Below are 25,047 nucleotides of genomic sequence, written 5' to 3'. Positions count from 1 at the left end.
ATCCAGTGGGAAAATCTCATGTAGGCCTAGTTTCTATCGTTTATTTTTCGCGTGTGTCTCTATGATATAATTATTTTTAGATGCAAAAAGTCTAACTGGCTTGTGAGATGGCGGCTCAATTTTGCTCAGAAAATTATTGGCTGGCGAAATTATTTTTCGTTAATGGTAAACAGTATTGTGATTCATCCGTTTATTTCAGATAGTTTGTTATTAAAAACCATTAGCAAAAAACGTTTGTTCGTCGACGTTGAAAAACGGTCAATGAATTCAGTCATAAGCTAGGCCTACATCTTAACACTCGTGCCGAGTTGTGAACCTGGGTCTCCTGCGTCTTAGTCGAGCGAGTTAACGTTGTGCCACTTAACATTTTGTATCTCCTTCAATTGGAAATAGGTATTTGAAGCGACGCAATTCAGTTAGTCCAGCAAATATGTAAGAAAATGCTTATACATTAGGCTAGACTGAGCTTTAAAAGATAGCCTACAAATAGAAGATAAGATATACAACTATGAATGTACGTGGGCATACGCGCCCTACGTACATAATTAGGCTACGACAAACACACGTAGGCTACGTAGGCCTGCCTAATAGAACAACGTCGCAACGTTTTTAAAACTTGCATTTTACCCCTGTAAATCGCCTCCATAGACTATGCCATGTAAATGAAAAATAGTTATTAAAATAAATCACATATATATAATACATATTGCACATATATAAGCTATATGTTTTATGGTAAAATATTATTCTCATGCCCGACTGACAGGAAACCCTTGCGACATCTGCTGTGAGAAAAGAGAATAGCAGTCTGGACAAACATGGCCGAAAGTGAGAGAACATAGTGTTGTCACATAGTGAGCGCAAAATAGCTCTAAACTTGCTTGTGCGGTGTGTCAAAAGACCGCAGCCCGGCAGTTCTAGGTATATCTAGGTCAAACCTACACGGCGCTTCTAGTAATACGCGTCAGCGGTCAAATGACCGGCGCTTGGCGCTTCTAGTGTTAAACAGTTTAGTTTCCTTCACCCAAGCTGTCAGCTGTTCCATAACATTACTTTCACTAGATGGCAATTTCAGAGATTTGGATTCTGCGAGGCCATTTCTTTCCAGTAATCTCCAAAGTCTCAGGAGAGTTGAACAACGACTGGTAGGCTACAGACTATCTTCTTTATTAACATGAAGCAGATCATATCGTTCAACACGCCGCCTCCAGTGTGAAAGCTTGTTGTGCAGTTTGAAGTAACCTACTGTTTAGCCTGGCACGCCCTCCCAGTGACGTAACACCTTCAGCTTTTGCTGTCGCTGGTCTGGTCAACTGCTAATTGGGAAGGATTTCTGATTTCCCGAAATCTGCGGAACTGCCCCCTTTGGTCGAGAACCAATCAACTTTGAGCAGCTCCAACGGCTCTGGGTAGAGGCGTGTTCAAGGCAGAGGAAAGAGTGTTGTTATTGGTTTAAACTCGGCAAACCGCTTTCTGACATCGACCAGTAGCAAATCGAGGCACTTAAAGGAGGCGGGTCAACCAGCGCTTGGAGAAACCGTGTTAGCACAGGCTCTTGGTCAGACTTAAGTCTCGCAGAGCCTTTGAAAGTCGATGGTAATCAGGCTACCTACTGTTAGCTTGGTGCCTGGTCGTTTGCAAGAAGCCTAGGCTTGACCGATACGGTTGCATGTTTTTTATTGCACCTCATATCTTTCGTTGTCAACTGACCTGAGCGAATAGGTTCATTGTAGCCCATATTCTGTCTTATTTCTCTCAACTGCAACATTGACAAGTGTAGCCTACTATAGCCACGAGCTATTAGCCTAGTGTAGGCTATTATTTAACTTGGTCTAACGGTATCCGTGTTTTTCATAATTGGCTGCTGTGCTGTGTTGTTCATAGACAGTAGGCTTAAGGTGTCGCTCCCTCATTATCTCTAAGCTACTGCGCGCAAAGTGTCGTGGCCACATACAGTTGGGACATAAAATAGTTTGACAAAGTTAAGGCATGTATAGTATGGCAGTTCTATCCATAGGCTGTATGACCGTCTATCAGACTGTTTATTTAAGGATTTCCGATGTTGTGGTTGAAAGCGGCACCTGTTACACTAGGCCTTTATTTAATAGTTCACTTGGTGAAAGGGTGAACATTTATAATGTATGTGTGCTTCTAAGGGACAAATTAGTTATGGAGCTGTTAAATTTGTTATCATATGTTGCGAGCAATAGGCTACCGCTATATTGAACGTATGCTGAATGGTAGACAGATGTTGCAGCCTAGCCTAATTTATAGCCTACCCTCGGAAATATTATATATCGTATTTATACAATATATTTAACGAGTCTAGACATTAGGGCTGCAGCTATCGATTCTTTTTGTAATAGATTAATCTAGCACTTTATTGATCGATTAATCGATGAATCGGATAAAAAAAATTTGCGTTTTAAAACAACCAAAACAAATAATGCATAACGAAAATTATATGGCTGTAAAATGATCACGCATTTCTAAAAAAAAAAACAGCCAAAACTAAGCCCATTTGTTAAAGAGGAATTATGCAGGATTGGCGATTTCATCTCTGGTTTCTGTTTCGTTTTTCGTTTTCGCTCGTTTTATGCTTGCATATTTCTCTGCAGAGCTTCCCCGACAGCTTTAGCGTGTATATTTATAAATATATAGGCTATATAGAAATATATAAATTGCAAGCGTGGTTCTTCTTGTTCCTTACGCGTCTCTGACTTCCAGATGTTAACTGAAGACGATCGCTCATCAGAAAGTTGCAAGGTTGCAATAGCGGATAGGGACACTGGGGGCGGGAGGAAATGTTACTGTTTTCGATGAAACTGGTCAGTCAAGCAAAACAACGATCTCTAAGCGATTTTATGACTATGAAAAAGTTGCATAGGGTCTCTTTAAGTGGCAGTGACAATAACTAAACAACAATACAGTTAAATCAACTTACCTATTGCAAAACATGGATAACATTTAAAACTGTAAATACAAACTTAAATAGTAAAGGCCAGGGTAGGTGTGGTCGGAGCGGTGTGAGGTTAATGGAATTAGCAACTCAGAAAAAGGATGAATGAGGATGGGCCCAAAGGGCAAAAATAAAGAAATTTTAACAAAAGGAAAAATATCAAAATACATACTTTTGCTAAACCAAATAAACTGACTTGACACTCAAAACAATATGAATTCAATCAAGGCTCAAAAATAACAATCAACTACAGACTAATTGAACTAGTCAATAAAAGACTCAACAAGTCTCAACAGCAAGCATCCCCCTATCAGACTGAAGACCAGTTTAAATCCTGAACGCACCCCTCAAATTGGACTAAGCAATAGCCTATACGAAATCTCAGCAGGGGTGGTTGCAGGCATTAAATATAAATAAGCTTAGAACAGCCCAAAACAACATTGCAAAGAACTAGAAAATAAATCAAAATACACAAGCATGCACTGGCATAGCCAAACAATACAAAGCAGCGAAACCACGCATAATTACAATTCAGTTACAATGTATCAAACTTCCAGGTGACCCAGGAAGTCCCAAAATGTTTTTAAATAGACAAGACGCGGCATTCACTCCTATTCACCTTATTCCTTACATGAAATATGCATCGTTCTGATACTGTTTTCAACTTCCGTTCATTATGTTTACATGTGCGTTCTCGGTAGCTAACTAGAATATGCTTCAACATCATATCAAAAAGACTGAAGACGCGACAATAGACACCGGTAGGGCAAACACGTAACGACTTGATTATGATTTGATAATTCTTTGAAACTAAATAAACGGAACATATGACAAGACGTTGTGTGATTATTTTAACAGACGAGAGAATTTGTCTTCTGTAAGTGTAAGTTAGTGTGTGACTTTTTGTTTGTGTTTGTTTTTAGCCATGCTTTGACATGCTCTATACACATGTGAAGAAGCTGTTTGCCAATGATCTGTTGCTGACTCAGATGGAGAAATGTGCTCTGATGGAAGCACTGGTTCTGATCAGTAACCAGTTTAAAGACTATAGTAAACAGGAGGCTTTTCTGGAGGAGCTCCTGGCTCCAGTCAGAACTCATTGGCTGTCCAAGGAGATGACAAGGTTGGTGCACTTAATTAAAGCTTTGTGTTATGCCAGTCAATATGGATAGTATGTGAATAAATAGCGCTGTATTTGCATGGCTTGCATTCCTACAACTTGAACTTAAAAACTCATTGATCTCAAATAATGAACGTAGACACAAATGGAAGCGTAAAGCTTTATTTATGGTTTTGCATCAGAATCAAAGCAGTAGCTGCGCACAGCCTCTGTATGGTCATGTTCTCTACGCCAAGCCCTACATCGGAGCCTCAAGTGCTGCAACTCAAATGTGCTACAACATGTCAAGGCGACTGAGACCGCTGATTGGTCAACTCGCCCGATGTGTTGATGGCCATTGCACTGCCTACTGTGGATAGTTTGCTTACATGCTAATTTGCAAATCAACACAGACATAAACCGCTCACAAAAAGTAAGGAAACTTGACTTTGGCCCATTATATCTCCCTTTTAGTAATACCAACCAGTAAAGTGTTTCATATCATTTTTATCGTTGATTTGTCACCTTTACAATGAGGTATAGCTTGTAAGCATAGGGCAATCATGGAATGAGCAATACAGCCAAGTGTCTGAGTAGTGGCAACAAAAATGTGCCAAAATGGCCAGTAATAGGGTTCTGCTGCCAGACATCTCGTTTTGGGCTTCAAGTGCTACCAGGTGAGTTTAGATACCGGGATGAGATTCTGGAGCCAGTGGCAATTCCATATCTCCAGAATATGGGACCAAATGCCATCCTTCAGGATGACCGGTCGCCCCCATTGAGCTGGGATCATCAGAGAGTACCTCCAGAATTTGGGAGTGGAAAGGATAGAATGGCCTGCCGTGACGTGAGTCCAGACCTCAACCCAATTGAACGCTTGTGGGATCAGCTTGGGCGTGCTGTGCGTGCCAGAGTCACCAACAGAACCAGGTTGGCTGACTTAACAGATCCTTATCGAGGAATGGAATGCCATCCCACAGCAGAATGTAGCCAGGTTGGTGACCAGCATGAGAAGAAGGTGCCAAGCTGTTGTGGTTGCATATGGATCCTCTACACGCTACTGAGGACCCTGACACTAAGTATAAAATGAACGAATGTATGCCTAACATGTTTTGTTTCCCTCATTTCTGTGGGAGAGTGCAATCGTCAATGCTTGAAGTAACAAAGGTGAATTCCAAAAGCATAACAGGCCGTTTTGGCACATTTTTCGTTGCCACTACTTACACGTTTGCTTTTGTTGCTCATTCCATGAGAGCCCAATGCTTACAAGCTGTATCTCATTGTAAAGGTAACTAATAAACGATGAAAATGACATAAAACACTTTAGTGATTGGTATTATTAAAGTGGAGATATAATGGGCCAAAGTCAAGTTTCCTTACTTTTTGTGAGCGGTTTATTTTAGTTACAATAACAATTATTTGATTGTACACTGTCTATTTTCCAGTAACCTTTCAAAATCCTTACCTTGCTAGAAATCAGTACTTTGTAGGCAGTTGCAGAAAGTTGGCACAGCACAAGTAGCCTGAGATCTATGGTCAGGTCTGAAAATACTTATGTGTATTATGTGATAATTTACCAAATCTAAGCAAGAAACTAGCACACTTCAGAGCCCCTCAAACTAACATTCCGGTGGTCAGGGACCCTGCACATCCTTGAAAGGTATTTAAAGAGTTAAAACTGGCTGGATTTCTCCTTTAAGCTATTAAATGCAAAAAAAAGTCAGATTGTGGTGAGACACAACTGAGAAAGACATAGAGGAGATAGCGTAGCTACATCATTGTTTTTACACAGAACCATAAAACAGCTGTATGTCTTGCACATCGTTTGTGGTTCCTGTGTGCACAACTTCCCTAACCAGTCTCCTGAATGTTTAACAGTGTTTTGTGGGACCCAGCTCTATTTCTGGCTCATGTTGGCGCTGATCAGGTCATCAGTGACCCCAGCACTGAGGATCAGTTTGGCATCAGTCGCTCACGGGTAAGCATACATTGATCATGGGAAAACCTTTTTTGGAAAATACAATATACGAGTTTGTATTCAGTAGCACTATGTGAAGTGAAATTGTAGTTATGCACATATGCAGTACAGCTGCATATGGAGGAGTATCACCAACCTTCCAGCCCAAAATCTAGAAAGGGACAGGGATGCTTGCATGTGAAACTGAGTGCTACCGATTGAGGCCTACATAACACCCATTAATTTTCCTGTAAATATATTGTACAGTTCTAATATCAATCACGTTTTTTTACTCCCACCCTTTCCTGATCCAGGTTAGTTTTTGTGTGTACACGTTGATGGGTGTGGTCAAGCGTGCGCGCTGGCCATCTGATCCACAAGAAGCACACTCAGGGGGGTTTGTGATCAGTCAAGCAGCTAATGGAGACCCCATCATCAGGAATCCTTGTGCCCCTCAGGTCTTGGCACTTCTACCCAATCTCCTAGGCCTCATCAGGTTGGTCTACATTACATTACATTTGGCTTACACTTTTTAACCAAAGCGACTTACAACATGGTCAACATTTTAAGCCTTTTAAAACAGTTCTAGGAAAATGTAAAAAGGTAGAGTGCAGTAAGAATAAGTGTATATAAGTGCATCAAGTAAGAATCATTGCAATATGTGTACTCTGCTTCACTATAGATACTATTGCCCTCAGCACTGTTCACTTTAAAGTTTGTATTTAGGTTGTATTCTAAAGGCCTGCTTGCTCATGTCTTTTGTAGGACCCATAACAGCTTGTTCTTACCAGAGAATATGGCTCGCTTCAGTGAGACTTTCCTTAGAGTCCATGAGGTCATGGATGTGGAAAAAAACTTAGTACTGGGTAAGAATGTTGTCACCCCTACAGCTAAGACCACACAACTCTTGTTCACTGTTCATTCCACTGAAGATGTCTCTTCTGCAGGCCTGCCACAGCCTGTGCTGGACGTCTATGACTCCCCTGTGTACAAATCAGCTCTGGAGCGTATGCAAGGCTTCTTTTGTACCCTTTATGACAATTGGTACGTTTCAGTGGCTTGTGCAAACTCTTTCTTTTTCACCTTGTGTCCCATCTCCTCTAATTTCTATAACTGTTTTGTAGTTTTCATGTGCTAGGGAACCTGGGTCCCTCCCTTATGCAGGACTTCTACACCATTGATGGGCTGGCCCATCAGATCACCAACTCTGTTCTCAGCAACTTAGACAATGTTCCAGACCACAGACTTCGCCCTTTGCTAAATATCCTTTTGATGACTTTCTCTGCTTCAGACATATCATTGTTTGATAACTGTTTTCTGTACTCTTGTATTATAGTTGTTTTCCTTATTGATACTTTTCACGGGTGTTCATGAAGCAGCTGGTCGTTTCCTGTCCTCAGGATTATTATGAGAGCCTACTCTGCCCCCTGCTAGGACCTCTATTTGTGTACATGCTGCAGGTGAAGTTATTTCCTGCTAAACTTTCATTTCCAAATGTTTTATTTAGGGCTGGGCAACGATAAAAAAAATTAATCACGATTAATCACATGATTTTCCTGATTAATCATGATTAATCACATTATTATACGCAAAACTCAATAGTGAATTCAAAAGTAATATATAGCACATTTTTATTTTAAATGTGCTGCCATATGAACGTATTGGTAATTCTATATTTCTATATTATTACTTATAATTTAGACCGGCAAACTCAAGAAAACTTAGGAATCAGGTTTTATTCTTACAGATGGTACGGGTTGAGAATGCTCCTTTCATTCCCGCACATCGGGACTCCCGAAGCATCGGGAAAACTGCAACCGCAAGGGGGCAACATAGACCGCCCGAGTTTTCGAATGTTTACAGCCTACCTCACAGCTCTCTCACTCGACGTAGCCTATAACTCAGTCAGTCCAGCAGAGATGCCAGAGCAACGTTTTGGTCAACGGAGAGGGAAAGAAATGCTCCGCATATCCGTCTCATTTAATCATTAAAATGAAAGTGATTGGCGAAATTAATCAAACGACGTTTCAATAAACCATTGTTGAAATGAATGAAAATGGTTTTAGAAACCTATAGGCCTATCAGAAGGACTATTTCCTTCAATTCAACCTGAAATAGGCTACTCGAAAGGCAACCTTAGATTAATTCATGAATTCATTACGGTTACAAGACCGCATTTCCGTGAATAGGCTATTATTGTCAACGTCAAGGCGAAGACGAAAGAGATGGACAAGATGGACATTTTGGCAACATTTACATGCTAGGAATAGGCCTACTTAGAAATGTGTAAGCTATTTTAAAACGGAGGTTTGTTCATTTTAACCGGCGACGTTTCAAGTACATTACCCGAATAAAGCCTATTGAAGTTCACATCGAGCTGTGGCGCAAGTGGTTGATGCATAGGTATCGTATGCCAGCGACCGGGGTTCGAAACCTAGTCGAAGAACCTCTCCGGAACCCATCAAAAGAAAATGCATTGATTTATTAAAAGAAACGAAAGACTTCCTGTTTTGAGATTCTTTTTATGTTTGCGATGTCTGCTGAAAAGAAAAGTTAATATGTTAATTCGTGGTTCAGCGCGCACTCACACACATTTTTACATTGACTGTCGGGCTCAAGTGTCGTGTCGTCCTCAGTGCCGCATATAGGCTATAATGTAGTGACCTGGTTAGACGAGTGTGGGGGAGGGGGAATGATCGCACAAGACAATAATGCTCTTCATGAAATGGATCTCACAGGCGGCTGTCTGTTTTTAAATGTAGCCTACTACACCACTTGCGAAATCGGACGTGGCACATAGCCTAATTATTAGGCTACTGGATAGCAAATCCATAGACTTTGTTCATCCTATATCCTTGGCGGAGATAATAATTAGGCATATCAAATTAAAAGCACACTACGACAGGTATACTTGTGTGATCACGCAACACAAGAGAGCATTTAGCGATGGGACAGTTGTGAATGAGTGCTTAACACCCTGGAGTCTAAATACCCCCGGGGGATTTGAAAAACTGTTCCAAACACACATCTCAATCTCTGCTTTTATCATATTATAGAGACACCATTAGAAGCCTTTAATCAACTCGTTTTCAAATATATAGCCTATGTTTTAAGAGAATATGGCAATGATAATGGCACTTTCTAAAAACAATAAATTCGTAGGATTTGTCCTCTCACCTGCAGCAGGCCCATTCAAAAGCCCATCCACCTAATTTGCATTTGAAAGAGCCAATCACTAAAGTGACACATTTAGTCTAGCCTACTTTATTAGTTTTTTTTGACCCCTCTAATAAATTGCCTATAGTCCTACTACGATAATGGAGGAAGGGCTGCCTAACTGTTCCCCCTAAGAGTTTTTTCATAAGATAAAATGTTTACTCTATTTAAGTTTAGGATTTGGTAGACAAGACAACTTCGGAAAAGTTCTTCAGATAAACAATGTTTTATTGAATTAAAGGAAAGAAAATGTATCGCCAGGGTTTCGGGGCTTGCGAAGGCATTCGTTGATCTTATCGATGCAGTCCTTGCGGCCACTTCTCCCCATCGTAGGAAACTTTCTGCTTAGTGTTGACAAAGGTCTTGACGTTGTGTGGCAGTGCTTGCTTGCCCTTCGATCCATCCCAGTTGGTGGTTTTGCACCAGGCTCTAGTGCTCCTTTGTGGTGATGGCTCTGAAGAGCAGGCATCCGTATCTACCAGTGATGCGCGGGCTGATCCAAATCGAGCGCACCCGCGGTTATGGGTCAAGAAAAAATATTTTTAATGATATGCGGGTCATGTTTGGTCGGGTTGGTAAAAAAAATAAATTGTCATTTATATCGTACATAATTGTCTTTAGAAGAAAAAGACATAAGTTGCAGCATTCCCACTGAAACGCGATTCTATCCCCCACATTTTGTCACGAACATGTAGAAATGCACTTGTTGTTTCTGCGTAGACAGACCCTCGGCTACACTTGACATGCAGTTGTGTTCTGTTCTCAGAGCATATGCTTTCTCTGTCTATGATCTGCAGCTTTTATCTCGAACTGCTGGCCTCTACAGAAAGTGGCAGAATCGTCTACTGAGCAGCGAAGTTGCCGATGCAATGCGTGTTTCTCAAGTCTGATAATTTCCAGCAAGATCGAATGGTATTATGGAAAGAAAAATAAACTAAAAGTTTCCCAAATCAGGAAATATTTCTTAATTTAATGTCATCAAGGCATATAGCCTACAATTGGTATGAGCATGCAATATGTGCGTCCTTGCGCAACTTATAGGGCTCGTTGGAAAGCCCCACATCTGCTCTTCCCCACGTCGTGCAATAAAGGTTTCATCTCGCTGCAATTTATAATCGCGGAGCAATGGACTTTTGGTCCATTGATGAAGACGTTAATAAAGAGTTTCTTAATAATATTCTATGCCTGCATTTCATGCTTGGGAGAGCTTCAAGGCATTCATGTGAGGAACGGCTGAAACAGAATTTGTATAGGAAAATCCTAGGCTAATTATGTTCAATGTTGAGTCAAACAGCCACATTTTTGGATGAATGCTGACACGGAAGAAAAAAAAGGTAGACTAAATGCATGTTTCCCAAATTCTGAGCAATTATAGGCTATATATAATTAGGCAATATAGGCTATATTATTGTTTTACATGCATATGAGATACCAATTTTGCATAGCTCAATGACGCTACGACTAAGTTAGACTAGGCTACTTTTTACAATAAGCGGGTCGGGAAGCGGGTCGGGTCCTGTATTTCAATATTTTTTTTTTGCGGTCCGAGTTGCGGTCGGGTTAGTTGTAAACGGCGGGGCGGGGCGGGGCGTTCAGACACGTACCCGCGCATCACTGGTATCTACCAACGTTGCCGCGACTCTGTTGGTGAATTCGAGCATGTTGTTCTAATCTGGGCCAACAGCAAGCAAAGTCACGTCATCGTGCTGAGAAGGAACTTGAATGCTGTTGTCGAATGTGGCAGAGAATACAGAAGAAGACTTTAACTAGTACTTATATATTCTTATGACGAAACGCGAAGAATAAATACGAGGACTGACCATCTCGCCTCTCCGCGTTTCCCCCAATAGGCCTACCATGGCGACAAAGAAATAAATATGATTTGACATTTTAATGTTTGTAGCGCGCCAGTTTACCCAGTGTGTGTGCATTGAGTAGTTCCTTAAAATACGGAACAAAGAGCGTCCCGTAGGCTATCTGTTCAATACAGAAGAAGACTTTAACTATTACTTATATATTTCTTATAACGAAACGCGAAGAAAAAATACGAGGACTGACCATCTCGCCTCTCCGCGTTTCCCCCAATATCATGGCGACAAAGAGAAATACATATGATTTGACATTTTAATGTTTGTAGCGCGCCAGTTTACCCAGTGTGTGTGCATTGAGTAGTTCCTTAAAATACGGAACAAAGAGCGTCCCGTAGGCTATCTGTTTAATACAGAAGAAGACTTTAACTATTACTTATATAGGCCTATTTCTTATAACGAAACGCGAAGAAAAAATACGAGGACTGACCATCTCGCCTCTCCGCGTTTCCCCCAATATCATGGCGACAAAGAGAAATAAATATGATTTGACATTTTAATGTTTGTAGCGCGCCAGTTTACCCAGTGTGTGTGAATTGAGCAGTTCCTTAAAATACGGAACAAAGAGCGTCCTGTAGGCTATCTGTTTAATACAGAAGAAGACTTTAACTATTACTTATATATTTCTTATAACGAAACGCGAAGAACAAATACGAGGACTGACCATCTCGCCTCTCCGCGTTTCCCCCAATATCATGGCGACAAAGAGAAATAAATATGATTTGACATTTTAATGTTTGTAGCGCGCCAGTTTACCCAGTGTGTGTGCATTGAGTAGTTCCTTAAAATAGCCTACGGAACAAAGAGCATCCCGTAGGCTATCTGTTTAATACGGAAGAAGACTTTAACTATTAGGCTACTTATATATTTCTTATAACGCTGGCTGTAGGCGATTTCTATAACCATTTTCATTCATTTCAACAATAGTTCATTGAAGTGTCGTTTGAATAATTTCGCCAGTCATCACCTTCATTTTAATGATTCAGTGAGATTAAGGAGTCGACTATTGACGGATATGCGGTCTTCATCATTAAATGCAGTTGAAACTTTCTGCCACCTGGTGGTTGTTTGGGTACATTGCCTTAGCCTCGAAAAAAATCGGCTTGACGCACTGCGGGATCTCTTCGGGAGTCCCGCGGGAGAAGGTGCATTCTCAACCCGTACCCACTGTACAAGCAGAGAGGGTAAAATTATTTTTAGTCTGAGGAGGCCATGGGCCCTTGGATTGAACCAAAGACCCATGACATCAGCATGTCCTCCTTCTACAAAAGTCAATCTCTCTTTCTTCTGACCAACACTGTAATTTCATCACATTTGTATGAGTATGAACAAAGGGAAAAGGGCGCCAAAAACAAGGCCAGGTCATTGGTTCACTTAGATGGCTTCAGTCACACCCATTCACACCTAGTCACACTTAGTCACACCTTCTCACTGATTAGATTTACATCTGGAGGGATATCATATATGTCAGAAACATCACTTATAGAATATTTCAAACATTCTTACACTGGAATCATCACAATCCTTACACTGAGACTATCATAATGATACCAGACATGAATACATTTACATTTCATGACATATAGATATATTACATCAAGGTAGAATCCTTTGTCTTAGGGCGAGTTGGTTTCAAATTCCAAAGGAATGTTGGCAATTAGCATTTCACAGGGGGGAAGGGAAAGTTGCAACAACGTTGTGTGTTTGTTCTGGCTTGAAAAGAAAGGGCTCCTTGGTTGGGGCTCAGATAGAATAGAACTACAAATAATACTCATAAATTATTACCATCAAACGCAAGTGCCATAGCATTTTTTCTGCAAACATTTAACATCAGCATTTTGTTTATACAGTAGCAGTTAAATAAATGATTTAGTGTAAATCTCAACTTACACAATGTAATCAAAACAAATACAAATTTAAAGCTTATTGTACACACACTGTTTTGGTAAAACCTTTAACAGTGCGTGTAGTCAGATATATCCATAATACTTGTTGTAATAAGCCTAGCCTGGTATAATGTCAAAATTGTTTGAAATTGTTATTTTTTATTTAGGCCTATAGGGGTGGGTGATATGGGCAAAAAAGAATATCTCGATATTTTTTGTGATTTTGACTATAACGATAATTAGTCGATATCCTTTAAAAAAATGTTTTTTAAAAGTCTGAGTTACTTTACAGCTCATTATTTCTGAGTAGCAACATTACTATTATAATCAATTACCAACCTGTTAGCCTAGAAATCTAGACGCCCCTAGCGGCAGCAAATGTAATTTGGCTGGCGGGGCAGTCTAGGCACGATCCATTGAGCCAGGGAGCTGAGAACCCCTTGCACCAGCGTTCCAATCACAGCGTGTATAGAGTCGGTGGGTGGGCTTAACATAATGGTGACTGACATGCGACCAGAAGTTGCGACGGTAACGCATCCTGTTACTTGAAAACAAGAAGATGATTCGTTTAGCGTTATCCTATTGCGTGGAGAGGGAAGGTTACGCATCCTGCTACTTGAAAACAAGAAGATGATTCGTTTAGCGTTATCCTATTGCGGGGAGGGAATTTGAAAGACAACTGTTTATCCCACCCCTCCGATTGCGCCCTGTCTACGGTGAGTGTCCAGACCCTACATCTTGATGTGGGTCTGGCTCGTCAGGCTACCAACCTGTGACTTTTTAACCAAATCAACCAATGCATTGTCACTCTATGACACATTTGTAATTCTGCCCCCACTTGTGTGTGTGGTAATGATGAAGTCTAACCAGCTACATTAGAATAGATGGATATAGGGCTAACCAATTTCCCAAGGGAAACTCTGATGCTGAAATTCTTTTCAAATTTTTACTGTAAAACTAAGCAGAACAACAGAGTACATTTCAGTTATTTCCTTCAATGTTTTGTTAGAGTGCAGTCACGTAGGCTATCATTCCAAGTTACAGAATAGAAACTAATGCGTTAGCTTATGGCTAATGTCTATGGGAAATCCCATAGAAATGCTAACGGTTAGCATAATCGATAAAATTAGATATTTAGAGCGAACTTCAGTCTATTTACAGCTTGGGCTACATAGGAAGATGTCTTTGTTTACAACTGAATATTAAGATACTCGAGGCTAATGTTTTCTTTCCATACAACAACGTTACCGTGTAGGAAAAAACGACTGTTTAACTAATCAATGCCACTTGAACAAAGTAGCCGCAAAACCAGCGCTAAACATTAGGCGTGCGTGTGACAACGTGCACCGTAAACATGTGACTTGCTCTTGCACTGCTGCAGCCAGTGGCTTCTCTCTCTTATGTTGCACATCTCCTGATTTCGTGAATGTAGGCTATGGAATTTCAATGCGTGATGAGACACCTGTGACCAGCCTGTGAGCAACAGACTTTTACAGTATAAAATAAATAATAAAAACTGTGTTAATGCGCGATAAGATAATTATCGGCGTTAATTGATTGATGAGTTAGCGTGATATTAACGCGTTAACGTGCCCAGCCCTAGTTTTATTTTACTCCAGGGTCATTCCCTGTCAAATTAGACAGAATCTGGTAAAATACTTGGTGCATGGTCTCAGAATTTGCCCTAAGTTTGTCTAATTATGTTTAGGGCCAACAACTAACACCTGTAAAATATTCTCGAGTAATCCAGTGTTTTCATATTTTATTTTGCCCTTGATGAAAAAGTATATATGTGTCTCTTCACGGCAAAATCAGTCGCTTGTCGCAACAGGCGTTTCTGAGAAAAATTATTATTTATGTTACTTGTGCTAAAATCGTGGATTTCTTTTTGTGTGTGTTTTGAAACAGTGGTAGGTCTACACTGTACGGCTGTGAATACATTTCGCTGAAAAACGTACCTTTTCTAGTCTAAAAACGTGAGTTTCTTGAGGTGAGAAATTCAATTCCAGCAGGAAGTTAGAGGCGTCTTGTTTTTGCCACTCTATTCCAATGTTTACGGTAAATGCACTCATTGACAACCACCAAGCTATCCACGTGCTGTGTCGTAAATATAAGTAAGTACCGTAAATCTTAAAATAGCTGCGACCTTACAAAGCGTTCGTGAGTGTTGAGCCGACGGTTAACTTCAGAGGCAGATTTCTCCATTTTTCTCTTGGCATGACAGGATGAACTCAACTCCTTTTGAATGTTTATAATTTCAGTGATATGACGTTCAATTCATTAGATATAGGTATCGTTTTGAAGGTTGATTATGCCCCTTCGTGAAAACTTAATAACTATAATTTTGAAAATTTGAGCAATGTGACTGATTTTGTCGTGGAAGGTCACATATATACTTATGTCTTCTCTAATTACGCTCTCAAAAATGCTTGTCTTGGAGGCCATATTTGTGTAATGATATCTTAGAAAGTTGCTTTCCTAGCCTGACCAAACTTGGTTCGATATAAGACAAAACATATTCTATTGTTAAAAGTTTGTATTGCATGCCCATTGATTTTATACAAGGCCCTAGTATCAGAACAGAGTGGAAAAAGAGTAATATTGAAGACATTATGAAGTCATTTTTTGCATCCGCATGCATGACATACAATTTATTAATGTGCCAATATTTTACGTCTTCACAACATACAGTTTTTCTCAAATGCTAAAACACATTTCACAAACGTTTCCTCAATGTTCCCCAATGTCTAAACACAATACCCTTTTCTAAAGCTACATAAGCACAACCACACCTTCTCACTTCAAAACTCAAACTTTCACACCAAAAGAGCAGCTCAAAGCTTTCAAAAATGTAAAACACTATACACATCATTACACACTACAGCAAAACAATTGAAAACGCAATGCTCAATTTGTGAGAAGGTTCTTTGTTTCATAACTGCCAATGCATATTTTTAAGAACTTTAGAGTAACGGATCTTCTTAGATCTCTGCAGAGGATTAGGCATTTGAAGAGTTCTTTTCCAAAACGCTATATCCACCATTTTACTAATGAATTTTCATAAATATATTTTTTTAATTTTGTTTTTCAAGTAATGTCAGTGAAACTGTATTGGGTTATGTTTAGTTACAGTAATTTATCTTTACTCAATAAAAACAAAACAACTGCATTTTTATTACCTGAAACACACAATTACTACAGGTAAATAGAGTAACATGATTTGTTACAGTACAGTAATGTCTATAAAATGGATTTATAGCGTTTTGGAGAAGAGCTCTTCATTTGGAGTTGTGAGTTTCATATGAAGAGTACAGAAAATTCTCCAAGTACACTACTGTAACACAACTCAATGCAAAAAAACAGAAACAGCACTATCACACCATCACACCACAATAATAAGTTACAGAAGCAGAGGAAAGTGTAGGGGAAAAAAATCACAAGCATACACACCCATTCTGATTAATACTCAGAATGGAATTATGTATGTAGCTTCTTTACTGTTTAAGGTATGTTTGAACGAGGCTTGATCGGCAACTATCTTGCCATTGTTACTGTTGTTACAGAGACTTACCTTGAGATGGCAGATCATCAACCAACGGAGTAGTCTGGGGTAAGAGTTCGGTAACACTTTACTTGACTGGTTCATTCATAACACATTCATAACAGCTGTCATGAACTGCACATGAAGCATTCATGACTGATTCATGAAACATTCATACCAACACTAATGAATGTGGAAGACAAAACAACGAAAACGTGTCAAAATAAAAGTCCAACAATCGCAAATAAGCATTGCCGTACTTATTCCAACCCATGTCACATGTAAGTCAATGGGCTAGTCCAGTGCCAGAGAAACAGAATGTGGTCAATGGTTATTTTTTGTTTCTTAAAAATGTATTTGTTTTATAATGTAACCTTTGCTAATTTCAATTTCAATTTCAATTTAATTTTGCTTATAGAGCACCAAAACATTACACATGTCTCATGGCGCTTTACAGAGTGTTGAACATTCAAAGAGAGCCCATGAGTAACAGGGGCAAGGAAAAACTCCCTAGAATTGGAGATACATATAGGAAGAAACCTCAGACAGATCCACGACTCAAGGGCCCAACCCATCTGCCTGGGGTCAGTTACAGTAAAGTCATTTGTAGTTTGAAAGTTACAATGACAATGAAAGTTCAAATAGTCCAGTGTAGGGAATAAATTGTCCATTAGTAATCCATTAGTTATTTCGGAAAGTGATGGGTCGCTAGGATGCGTGGGTCAAAGATTCGGGCAGGGAACCACAGCAGGCGATGGTAGGTCAGTCATAGGGATGGCGATGGCAATGGCGATGGTAGGGCAGTCAGAGGGATGTGACTTCAGGTGTGATGAGGGACAGGCATAGAGATGGTTGATGGCTGGTAATGGTTTACCTCACAGGTGAGGTATAGGGGAAAGGGAAGAGAAATAGACTGTGTTAGTATTACTGTAAGTCATGATGGTTGGTATTAATAAGTATATCAATGGTGATATAAATGATTATACTATAGAGGGTTTACAAAACGCTTTTACACACCTCTTTTGTGGGGACAGGTGCGTCGGAATAGGTCACCCAGTTAAACCCGAAAAGAGAATCCCGCACATCGTCCACCACACATGCAAACATCCACCCACCCACCACGCACGCAACATCCACCCACCCACAATGCCCCCCCCCCCCCCCCCCCCCCCAGGCGAACCCACACACCACATCTGAACCGCGCGCCCAAGCAGCATTGCCGAGCACCTCGAACCAATCAGAATCCGCCCACAGGCGGCGCCACCCATCCACAAATAACCCCCCACCACCATCCGCGAGCAGAGAGAACGGGGCCCGCGCCAGCCCCACCCCATCCACAACACCGCACGAACACACACCAACGGCCCGACCAGGACACACAATCCGATCCGACCCGCCGCCCAGGCCCCCCGGAAACAGTGCCCCCAGAGCAAAAGTCCAGAATGCTTCATGTCTTTGGACGTGTCATCCTGTCATCCTTTTTATCATCTATCATTTATCATTTATCATCTTTTCCTACTAGGGAAAGTCAAACCGTTCCAGGTTACACAAGTAGGCCAATGGGTCAGCAGAACTTAACTCCGTGATTACGAATAGGCTACTTCACAACTTGTATAGTCAAGTGCCATTTGATGTAGACTTCATAAGATATTCATAAAATATTTACAAAGGCTGGAGAGATTAAATGAATGATCCAGGTTATACAAATGCCACTTAGCTTCTCCACCTTAGAGAGGTCTTGAGCAATGGCCATGGCCTTGACTGCCACATTAGCTGACATTTCCTGATGTCCCATTTGTCTTGTCATTACCTCTGTAAATCTAAAATAACAACACCAGTGTTGGGGCAGTTACTCCTTTTGGTTAGTAACTTATTACTCGTTACTTAGCTACGAAGTTTCAGCTATTCAGTAACTGTGACTAATTACTGAAATTTGAATTGTTATGCTATATGCTTTACCTTACTTTGTTTCCTAATAAAATAATTAAATTACAGTAACATGTTACCCTCAACACTGAATAACACCGGTGTGTATAGAAAGAAACCTACCAGTGTCGTCTTCAGTCTTTCTCAGTGAATAATGTCAAAGACTAGAAAAAGACAAAGGTAGATCACTTGTGTTGTACAGTTTCTTTAGTTACTGAGCGTTTTTTAACCTGTGCTTTGTGTGACCATATACAATGACCATTTCCACAGTGTCAAATACCTGTTTGCTTGTATTGTTCATAGGTACGGTGCACTCAACTTGCATAGGCTAATGTCACTGCTTAAATCTCCTTGTGTGTTCCCAGTGGGTCAGAAGAGGAAAGTCTGATTTTGGAGGAGACCCAGGTGACTCAAGAGATGTTGGAGGAACAGTTGGTGCGTATCGTGACTAGGGAGCTCCTAGATCTGATCAGTAAGTCACTTCAGCTTTTCAATTTAAACACTTTAACTAACATACACATTGAAGCTCACTGCAGACATTAATGACATTGCAGTCAGATTTTTCTTATCCTATAGCAACTTGACAGCTCTAACTATATGTGTGGTACTTCAGACGACTTATGGAAAGATAGAACAACATTAGATTTTGTCATATTAGACTTTGTGTGTGAGCAAGAGTGAGGTAGAATGTCTAATAATTGTGCAATGGCTGACACATGGCTGCAACAGCTGGCTGATACCAAATTAATCACTGCCAGGTCAGCAAACAATGTTCTGTGTGTAGACAAATCAAATGACATTTATTCTTTTAGCAGATTTACTAATGTAAGATTGTATCGGTGATGTTCTAATCAGCACCTTTTGATAGCGTGTAAGTTGGTGCTTGGAAGTGCCAACTCGCCATTGGATAGGAAAATTCCAGTGTTAAGACCTGAGGCCTCAAGACTTGCGTGGAATTCATACTAATTCCAGGTTTGTACGTGCAAACCTGGAAAGTAGTGTACACTAATCGATTCGGCAATGCATCGCAATGTGAGGCATGCACGAATCAGCATCGATGCTAGCCTGGGTGTTCCCATCCTGCCTTGCGCGGTGATTTCTTTCACGCTGCTAAGGCAGACTGGAAACTAACACCCACATTTTCACCTGATGTTGGTGGCCAATCACAGAACAGGGGAGAAAGCAAGACCATGACGAGCTATGCACAGACGCATTTGATAGACATCTGTGGCGGCCAATGAACGGATCTGGGCAATTTTTTCAAATACGAGAAAATTAACGTCTGGTTGCCAGACCACGTCTCATTTGAGAAGCGGTAGGCGCTAGCCAGGCTACATCGATGCGGCAACGTGCCATAATCAATTATTGGGTTATTTTTAATAAAGTATCGATTCTAAAAACGTCGGAAATTATATCGTTTTTTGCGTTAAGGCATCGTGATACCTTTCTAGTATCGGTATATCGTGCAACACTAACAAGGGTCAGAGAAAGTGGCAGATTCATTGGTCAGTCTGCAAATAGGTAACAGGGTTTGATCATTGCATTGGTCATTGGACCATTGCAAAATAACTGAATTAATTAAAAAGTTATTAAATCAAGTAAGATACCACACATCATGGACCTGAAGTAGAATGAACAAAGTTGATCCAGGTGACCTTGCCACAACATGACAATTTCTGGATCATATTCCTGTAATTTGCACACAAGTGTGACAACAATAATGCGAATGCTTACTCGAGTAAAGTCAAAGTAGCCTATGCCGTCAATCACACTAAGGGAAATACTGTAGCTTCAGTTAGTCAGGCTATAGCCATACACTTGGATGATACTGTCCCATATGTGTTGTTTCTTTAATGTTAGCTATTGGAGATAGGATTGGAGAACGCTCGGCAAATGCTCATGGCATAGGCAAATGCTTGAAGCTGACCTCATTTAGCACAGGTTTTATGGAAACCTTGATGTCCTCTAATAAGGCCACAGTTGTCATTATAGATGTAGGCAGTTGCAGAACTTGGTAGTATTTGCACATGTTGCATGTGTCCATTTATATAACATTTTTGTGCATACGCAAGTTTTGTACATGAGGCCCCAGGTCTACACAAGCTGACATTTACCATTGTTAATGTTTTTGCCCTTTTTCCCTCTATCAGTTGTCTCGTGTATATCAAGAAAAGCACCTGAGCCTATAGGAAGCAAAGAGGAGACGGCAGATAATTATGGTAAACATTCTTATGGTAATGTGGTTTCATGTATGACAATGTATTGAGTCACAGTTTAATGATGGGCTTCTTTTGGCAGGAGAAGAAATGATGGCAACAGACTCCTCTCAGGGTGTCCAGCTAAGTTCTGCTAATTCTGCAGATGAACTGACTGACCTTGGGAAGTGCTTGCTTAAACATGAGGTGACCAGTTGCAACAGGGGAATTGACCTATGGCTAAGTCCCGCCCCCTCCACTCACTCAGACAAACAGTCAACATTCGGTGACAGGCGCTAGGGCAGCCAACCCAGTAGGAGGAATTTCACAGGAGACAATACAGATACGTTAATGAAGCTATAAGCTCTAAAAGTTAACATTAGTATAACTAGAGCCCTTTGGACAACAGCTAACAGTCATGTACGATTGCCAAAGTACAAAAACTAGCACATAACATGCCAATGAACTCCCAGCAAACAACCCAGCTAGCAAATTAAAACGCTAATTAAAGGCTCTACCATTAGGTCATATCGAGAATAAAGCATGACGGAAATAACTGTGGACTAACTGTGGATAACTTGTAGACCATAAAGGTAAGAGTTTGTTGTCCTTAAGTTTAGCTATGTTCGCTGTCTAACGTTTGAATGTGGCTAGCATCAGTTGTAATGTGATCATGTGAAATCTTGATAGGACAGACGCCCATGAGTTCATGCTTTGTTTTGATGCTGGAGGATAGCCTATGACAACTGATTACATTCCTTGCTAGTCAACGTTAAATGACTGCAGGTTATGTGGATTTTTGAACATTGTCATGTGTTGTCTCTGCCATTATTAACCCCCCAAAAGATGGGTAAATTGCTGGAGTGCTGTAGTGTGAAAGCACCTAGCGACATGTACAACGCACCTAGAAGCTAACGTTAGCCAACATTGGCCTAACCTTGGTTAGAGAGGTGTTGAACATAGCGTTTAAACACGTTGTTGACTTGGAAAACCTTATTCACGTTATCCACGTTTATTTGGTGTTGAGGTCTACTGTCTTATCCAGAGCAGACGCTTATCTCGGTTGAAATGTGGATTAGGAAAGGGTAAAAAATACACACGGTCGCCCAGCTTCTTGGGATACATTGTGTTGGGGTTGCATGTACCCCATGCACACCGTTTGACCATTTAAAACTTAAAATGTCAAGAAAAAAACATATAAAAACGAATGAAAACTGACTAAATGCAATGCATTTCAATGGACGTGGAAGCCGAGAATGTCCGAGTGTATTGTTAGCTATATGCCCACTGTGATTGGCTCGTTGCGTTCGGGGGCGTGGTTTAGCCATAGGTCAATTTGGTGGGATGGGTCTTCCCATGTATGTAAGGTATAATCTAGCCCTGAAAAATTCTGCCTGAACCCCGTTTTATGTTTTTCACAGGATATATACATGACTCTTCTGACCATTGCCTTCACGTCTCTGTCTTGGAAAGACACAAGCATCTGCCACAGAACTGCCTCTCTCGTTTGCTGGACTCTACTCAGACAGGTTCGTGATTCATTGAGGTTAAGCCTAGAGTACCTTCCCTGTTCCTTTCTCTTTCCTGATCTGAGCATAATATAATACAGCAGATATCACACATCTTCTCCTAAGGAATAATGATGTAGCTGAATTTCCATCCAACCTCCACTGGATATTTTAAGCCCGTTTTTGAAAATGAAATCAAAGTATATACGAGCCTGTACATTTCCACCAGCTGTGTTTGCAAATGTGACTCCTGAGTGCCAAAGCTCCTTGTGACTAGGTGGTTGGGGCAGACCTCTTACCAGAGGCAGTGACATGGCTGTATGTCAGTGTGCTGAAAGGACTCCAGATTCACGGCCAACATGAGGGCTCCAACGCCACCCTTACACAGCTTGCCCTGCTTATGTATGAGAACCTGGTAAGTCCTACAGCACACCACAGCTGAGTACTGGGAATATTTGGTGTCTTTCAGAAGCACTAGGTTTAGGTGTGTTCCCTCTGCAGGTATTCATTGTGACTCCATTATGCTGTGTTGTACTTTCCAACTGTGTTGCAGGAACTGGGCCATGTTACCAAAGCACTGTCCAAGTTATTGCAGCATTGGGAAATGATTACATTGTCTGGTTCTGAAACCAAAATTAGTTAGTTATAGCATTGGAGGTTATTCTATTCTTGGGAAATGTTTGCATTATTGGATTGTGGTGATAGTTAGTGGTATGGTAGTGAATGTTATTGTCAGTTTGAAGTTGGATAGTGATGTCTACATACAGATTACATGTTGTACTTCATAGAGACCACGCTTTTTGGAGCTGCGCGGAGTCATGACTCAGATCCCCAACATCCAGCTGGAGGCTTTGGACCAGTTTGACCAGAGGATTCTAAACCCTGCTGCTAATAAGGTTACAGAAAAGAAGAGGAAAGAAAAGTTCAAGAAACTTATCGCCGGTACTATTGGGGTAAGGTTAAATCTTATAAAATAAAATAGAATAAACTGGAAAAGGAGAGTACACTGGTATTTTTAAACCAGGTCATCATTGTGATAATATTGCAGTAATTATGTTAAATGTTTTTGTTAAATGTGTCAATAAATGACCCCTGTCTCTCCATCCACCAGAAACCTTTGGGCCAGCAGTTTAAAAAGGAGGTGCATATTCGGAACCTTCCATCTCTCTTCAAAGTGGGAAAGGCTGACTCCAAAAGAGACCTGCTAGAGAGTAATGAGACCACAGGCCTGACTGCACTCTTCTGCTCTCAGCCAGATGGTATTTGAGGATCCGGATATCATTTTTGCTGATATCATATAGCCAAATCCTCACAAGACTCCTCATCCGGTCCTCACTGGTCAATGGTCTTTGGAAGGCATAGTCTCACAAAGTAGTAGATTCATTGACCAATGACCTATTCATCATTAACAAAACATTTTGCAGCACAAAGTCCCTAAAGGTTGAGCTGAAGATGTGGCTGGAGTAACGTCAATATGGTCTTAACTAGGAAACCTTTTAGTTCTCCAAGATCCAACATGAAATTCACCATTGTGTGATGCGTCTTGAAAGGTTGATACAAAATAATCTGCACTACATTCCTTGTTTTCCTTTAACATATCACTGATCTTGCCATATTTCCTCTTTATTACATTCATGAAGATTGCAAAGATTGTTGATGTACAGTAAAAACTGTTTATATTTTGTTTTTAATAAATGTAGAGTTTATGGTCATTTTGATTGCATGTGTCTACTTTGGAAGACATAATCTTTTTGTCAAAATGTTTCAAGAAACAAGTGTAGGCCTGCTCAAGACTCGTTGGTGCTTCACCTCCAGCCTGAGAACATACTGCGATGGCTCAGTCCACTTCACTCCTCCTGGCTTGTACGATCCATTTGCTGCAATATTCGGTAACCCTTTACTTGAAGGGATCCACATAAGAGTGTCATGACACTGTCATGGACACATGACACGGTCACGACACATTAACCCTAACCCTAATGACAAAAATGGAGTGACAGAAGTGTATGACATAAACGTTTATGACTTGTTTATAATATTTATGGCACGTTCATGACAGTGTCATGTCACTCTTATGTACTGTAGATACCTTCAAGTAAATTGGAACCCAGTATTCCTTGACATTTGTGTTGCACATTGTGGCTCAGTGACTTTTGAAAAGGTTTCTCTACTGCACTGTGTTGTGGGCTTATTTGTTGAATCATCGATACCGCTTGAATTTGGATGTTACCACCAAATACAACTTCAACACTGCTTGGGCCTGCTGAGTAGACCACCTTTGTTTGTAGCCTCTTTAGTGTCTCTGTTGACATTTTTTGGTGATCTGTGGAATATCGTCGGTCTGCGGCCAATAAAGAGGCGTTCCCGTCATGTCATAAGAACACCCCCTTCTTCTTCTTCGCCTGTTCTGCTGTCAACATTCAACTTCCGGTTGAATAATTCCCGTTTGTGAGCTAGCTAGTTTGAGTCAATATCTATGAGTTTGATGACTCAAAAAGTTATGGATGGATTTCGATGAAATTTCCAGGGCTACACACATTTTGTGTAGTGGATTTAAAACATGCGGCTGGTAGAGGCTTTATAAACGAAACCACGAAGTGTCAGATCAACCTAATGATTGGACTTGTTAAAAGGTCGCCGTTACCTTACCTTTTGCTCGACGATCTCCTTTGATTCACTTACAAATTCAGCCCTGGTCAATTTAGTTTGATTCATTCCCATTTGCAAACAGTGCTGCTTGCACTAAGTAATGGTAAGTAATGGTCAGCGTTATTCTGTTTTTAATTTATTTTCTACTTGCTACTTATTACTGCTTCTCAATAACGGATAAAATTATCTTATAGATAATGAACAGAAATGAAAAAGATTTATACAGAATAAATATAAAATATG

General features: G+C 40.5%; 1 protein-coding gene across 1 annotated transcript in view; it reads left to right on the top strand.

Moving 5' to 3' along the window:
• The window catches only part of LOC134064336 (exportin-5), a 50,663-nt gene extending 26,796 nt beyond the window's left edge, over positions 1–23,867 (top strand). The window contains exons 19-33 of the mRNA XM_062520257.1: positions 3,883–4,082; positions 5,937–6,036; positions 6,330–6,511; positions 6,781–6,881; positions 6,963–7,059; positions 7,140–7,276; positions 7,378–7,475; positions 16,549–16,595; positions 18,818–18,924; positions 20,603–20,671; positions 20,751–20,854; positions 22,069–22,176; positions 22,433–22,570; positions 22,944–23,108; positions 23,267–23,867. Of these exons, the coding sequence (XP_062376241.1) occupies positions 3,883–4,082; positions 5,937–6,036; positions 6,330–6,511; positions 6,781–6,881; positions 6,963–7,059; positions 7,140–7,276; positions 7,378–7,475; positions 16,549–16,595; positions 18,818–18,924; positions 20,603–20,671; positions 20,751–20,854; positions 22,069–22,176; positions 22,433–22,570; positions 22,944–23,108; positions 23,267–23,422 (1,809 nt within the window). The 3' untranslated portion in view covers positions 23,423–23,867. The remainder of the gene's footprint in view (positions 1–3,882; positions 4,083–5,936; positions 6,037–6,329; positions 6,512–6,780; positions 6,882–6,962; positions 7,060–7,139; positions 7,277–7,377; positions 7,476–16,548; positions 16,596–18,817; positions 18,925–20,602; positions 20,672–20,750; positions 20,855–22,068; positions 22,177–22,432; positions 22,571–22,943; positions 23,109–23,266) is intronic.
• Positions 23,868–25,047: the final 1,180 nt, after the last annotated feature.

Source organism: Sardina pilchardus, chromosome 18 (genome assembly GCF_963854185.1).
Source record: "Sardina pilchardus chromosome 18, fSarPil1.1, whole genome shotgun sequence".
Classification (NCBI taxonomy): Eukaryota; Metazoa; Chordata; class Actinopteri; order Clupeiformes; family Clupeidae; genus Sardina; species Sardina pilchardus.
The sequence above is the reverse complement of the archived record's forward strand: the minus strand, read 5'-3'. Positions and strand labels throughout refer to the sequence as shown.